This window comes from Plasmodium cynomolgi, chromosome 13 (genome assembly GCF_000321355.1).
Source record: "Plasmodium cynomolgi strain B DNA, chromosome 13, whole genome shotgun sequence".
Taxonomy (NCBI): domain Eukaryota; phylum Apicomplexa; class Aconoidasida; order Haemosporida; family Plasmodiidae; genus Plasmodium; species Plasmodium cynomolgi.
In genome coordinates this window covers 1523387-1527500 of record NC_020406.1, presented here as the reverse complement: position 1 = coordinate 1527500, position 4114 = coordinate 1523387, and the positions used below count along the sequence as shown (strand labels likewise).

The 4114-nt window shown below is 39.7% G+C and overlaps 1 protein-coding gene across 1 annotated transcript; it reads left to right on the top strand.

Annotated features, from left to right (window-relative positions):
• Positions 1-1201: 1201 nt before the first annotated feature.
• On the top strand, positions 1202-3548 carry PCYB_134230 (Ser/Thr protein phosphatase; the record flags this gene model as incomplete). Its single annotated transcript, XM_004224448.1, has 5 exons — positions 1202-1466; positions 1823-2146; positions 2583-2734; positions 2901-3035; positions 3207-3548. The coding sequence occupies 5 exons, from the start codon at positions 1202-1204 to the stop codon at positions 3243-3245; spliced, it is 915 nt and encodes a 304-aa protein (XP_004224496.1). The 3' UTR covers positions 3246-3548.
• Positions 3549-4114: the final 566 nt, after the last annotated feature.

The following is a 4114-nucleotide window of genomic DNA, read 5'->3' as shown; positions in this document are numbered from 1 at the left end:
ATAATTTATTTTACGTAAGAAGTAAAAATAGAATAGGGAAAAAAAGCAAAAGCAAGGGCAAAGGCAAATATAGAATTAAAAATAAGAATCATAGAAGCTGGGGTGAAAGAAAAAGAGAATGCTCAAAGGAAAAGCCAAAACGCGATACATTAAGAAATATTAAATTGTACAGTCAAAAGCCGCTTACAATTTAAGGCAAGGCGTGGAGGCACACGGAAATAGAGAAAAAAAGGAAAAAAAAAAAAGAAAAGGAAAAAACGGAAGAAATAACGAAGAAAAGGACGAATAAAAGAGTTAATAAAGTGACGCAGTCAAAGGAGTCGAACGGGCTATATCAACAAAACGCATACACTCGTCAACACTCACTCACGCAAATGTGAAAAAAAAAATATGTGTATTGCTGTTTGCGTGGAATATAAGAGAAAATATGCTTTCAGTATATTGGGAAGGGTGTGAGAGGGAAGAAGAGCTACCGTTATCGTCGCAGCAGCAAACACAGCAGTAGTCATAGCAGCAGTCGCAGCAGTAGTTATAAGACAGTTAGCAAAACGTAGCCCTTTTTTTTTTTTTTTTTACCTCATGCTGCCAGGATAACACAAGGGGTAATTTGTTAAAAGTCCTAATAATTAATTCAAAATACTTTTACAGCATTTCAAAAAATTAAATGCCTCTTCTCATGTAGCGAATAATGTAAAGAAGCACGTTTGGGACGCATTTCCAGGATAATTATAATTATTGCATTTTGCGAAAGCGTCGCGTAGCACGATACACGCAGCATTATACACCTATGCGTGTCATATACATAAATGTGCGCACATGTGTATGCAGTATATGTTCGCATTTGTGTAAATGCTTATGTACGCACATGTGTAAGCGCTTATGCACGTGCATATGTACACGCGTATCAGCACGCAAATCTGCTCGTTTAGCCGCAAGGTAATCCTCACGTTTATTTGCACGTATATGTTTTTTTTCCCCCCCCCCCCCATCCTCTCTTCTTCCCCTAAAGAAATGCATACATTTTTTGTCCCCACCTCGTCGTACATTTTAACCCCATAATAAAAAAGAAAAAAAGAAAAAAAGGAAAAAAAAAAAAAAAAAAAATAACATTCTTCATGATTAACAAAAAATATTGTAAGGAGAAGTGCCATTTCGTCATTCCAAGGAGATAAATTCAATTTCGCTTAAGTAAACATTTATTATGGCATTAGAAATAGATATAGATAATGTAATATCAAAGCTAATAGAAGTTCGAGGCACCAGACCGGGGAAAAATGTTAACTTGACAGAAAATGAGATAAAAATATTATGCCTTTCCAGCAGAGAAATTTTTCTTAATCAACCTATATTACTGGAGCTCGAGGCACCCATAAAAATATGTGGAGACATTCACGGCCAGTTTTATGACTTGCTAAGGCTCTTCGAGTATGGCGGCTTTCCGCCGGATGCCAATTATTTGTTTTTGGGTAAGATTTCCGATGGAGCGATGGAGCTATTGATCAGTGCAGAGATTGAGCAGTGGAGCGGTCGAGCTATCGCCTGCGCGTGCATGCCTCTACGCATGTGCATACGCGCAATGATGGGGCTCCATTTGCTTATGCCTACCAACATGCAAATGGAGAATTGTCGATTGCGCTAGGAGATAATTCGTAACAATGCCTCACTTGTTTCTGTGTACACGTTACGTTTTCAATTCCCAAGTGGAAAAATACTCCGTAGAACGCTTTTCTAACGTGTAGCTCATTCGGATGCTTTCACACACGCACGTGCACATATTTGTCTACCCCCATTTGCTTATTTTTTTGCGCCCCCCATTTTTTAGGAGATTACGTGGATAGAGGTAAACAAAGCCTAGAAACCATTTGCTTACTGCTAGCGTATAAAATAAAATATCCCGAGAATTTTTTTCTACTAAGAGGAAATCACGAATGTGCCTCGATAAACAGAATATACGGATTTTACGATGAGTGTAAACGAAGATACAGTGTAAAATTGTGGAAAACATTTATCGATTGCTTCAACTGTCTCCCCGTTGCGGCAATAATTGACGAAAAAATTTTTTGTATGCATGGCGGACTGTCGCCTGAATTAAATAATATGGAACAAATTAGGAAGATAACCAGGCCAACGGATGTCCCCGACAATGGTAAACTTAAGATAGGCAAATGAGCCAGCGGTTAGGAGCAGCTCACCGAGAGGTTGCAAATGGAAAGCATTGCCATCGTGATTGAAAACGTCATCGTAATGGCTAGCTTTTTGCATTTTACCTCCTTTTTTTTTTTGCGAGTGTGTGCAATTTTTACAAAAAAAAATATTGCCTGTTCAGAATTTTTTTTCTTCATTTGCGAATAGAGAGCAGAACATTTTGGCTCTTTAAAAACGTGTGCGCGGAGTTGTTTATTTTGGGCCATTCCACGTTGCCGTTGCACGAAGTTGTTCTGGCCCCTCGCTCATCACGCGCACGCATGTGTACATGTATATGTGTATATATATGTTCATGTCCACATTTTTTGCGTGCGCGTTTTTTTCTGTATACTTGTTCTCATATTCCACCATTTCCTGTTTTTTTTTCCCCTGTATAGGCCTCCTGTGTGATTTATTATGGTCCGACCCGGAAAAGGAAATAAACGGGTGGGGAGAAAACGACCGAGGAGTTTCGTTCACGTTTGGTCAGGATGTAGTTCACAATTTTTTAAGAAAACATGAGTTGGACTTGATATGCAGAGCGCATCAGGTAAAGTAGAGTCAGCACGATGTGGTGTGTACGCGTATGCGCACGCGCCCTTTTGTAGACGTGCGCTATAATTACTGTTTGCTTGGTTAGCGTGATTTTCCCCCCCCGTTGCTGCAAGAAACTCTCACCCATTTACCCCTACGTTGTCCCTGCATTGCCCCTACAGGTGGTGGAAGATGGCTACGAGTTTTTCGCGAAAAGACAGCTAGTTACGTTATTTTCTGCTCCCAACTATTGCGGAGAATTTGATAATGCCGGTGCGATGATGAGTGTCGACGAGACGTTGATGTGTTCATTTCAAGTAAGAAAAAAAAACTTTAAAAAGAGAAAATCGAAATGACGAATAACCCAAAGCAGCGTTTTTTTCCGCTTGCACCTTCACGCGCCCGCGCCTGTTATGTGCATACCCCCTTGCACATACACATGCACATTTACACACCCGCGCACCCGCGCTTACCCTTTCCCCTCGCAGATTTTAAAGCCAGTCGAAAAAAAAAAGGCTGCTAACTGAAAGCAGCATCATCCCTGGAGCTCTCAGCATTTCAATTGTAAAATATAAACTTATTAATATGCCACATAAAATTTTGATATATATGTTTTAATTTAGTTCACCAATTTTTTTTTAATTCAAATTTGTTTAAGAGATTGTTTTTGCACACCTGCCCCATGCACGCATGCGCTTATGCACACACATTCCCGTCTGCGCTCCAATGCGCAAACGTACGAACAACGCCTACACTCAACTTCCAACGTTTCCAACGCGTCTATACGCCCATATAATAAGTATATAATTTTTCAAAATTGTTTACATAGTTTAAATTTTTTTTTTGAACACCCAACAAATTTCTGCAAAGATATATCCTTCACGCATGTCGCTCGTATATATGGTACGGCTCACCTCCCCCAGCCAAGCTTCGCGCAGCCACGCCTGTAGATCCTATATAATACACCCACATATACGTATATATACATATATATGTTTATATATATGTATATATTTATCTGCGTATGCGCGCGCACCTAAGCGTCCGTGGACACAACAGCACTCCACGTATGTCTTCCACACTTTTATAAATCGTCGCGTGCGCATTTAAAAATTGAATGCCCCCCTGCTGATGCGTACATATATAAATGTATGCTCCTGTATGTTTTAAAGCAAATGTACCCACGCACCTCACACAGAACAAACACAACGCGCAGGTACCCACGTACGCACGTACACACGTATACACGTATACACTTACCTACGTACACACGCCCTCTCATGCGCGCGTCCCCATCTGTGCATGCACACTTTTCCTTCTTATATTTAAATTATTAATATGAATTATTCATGTATTTATTAAAAAAAAAGACATTTTAAATTGAAAAAAAAAAAAA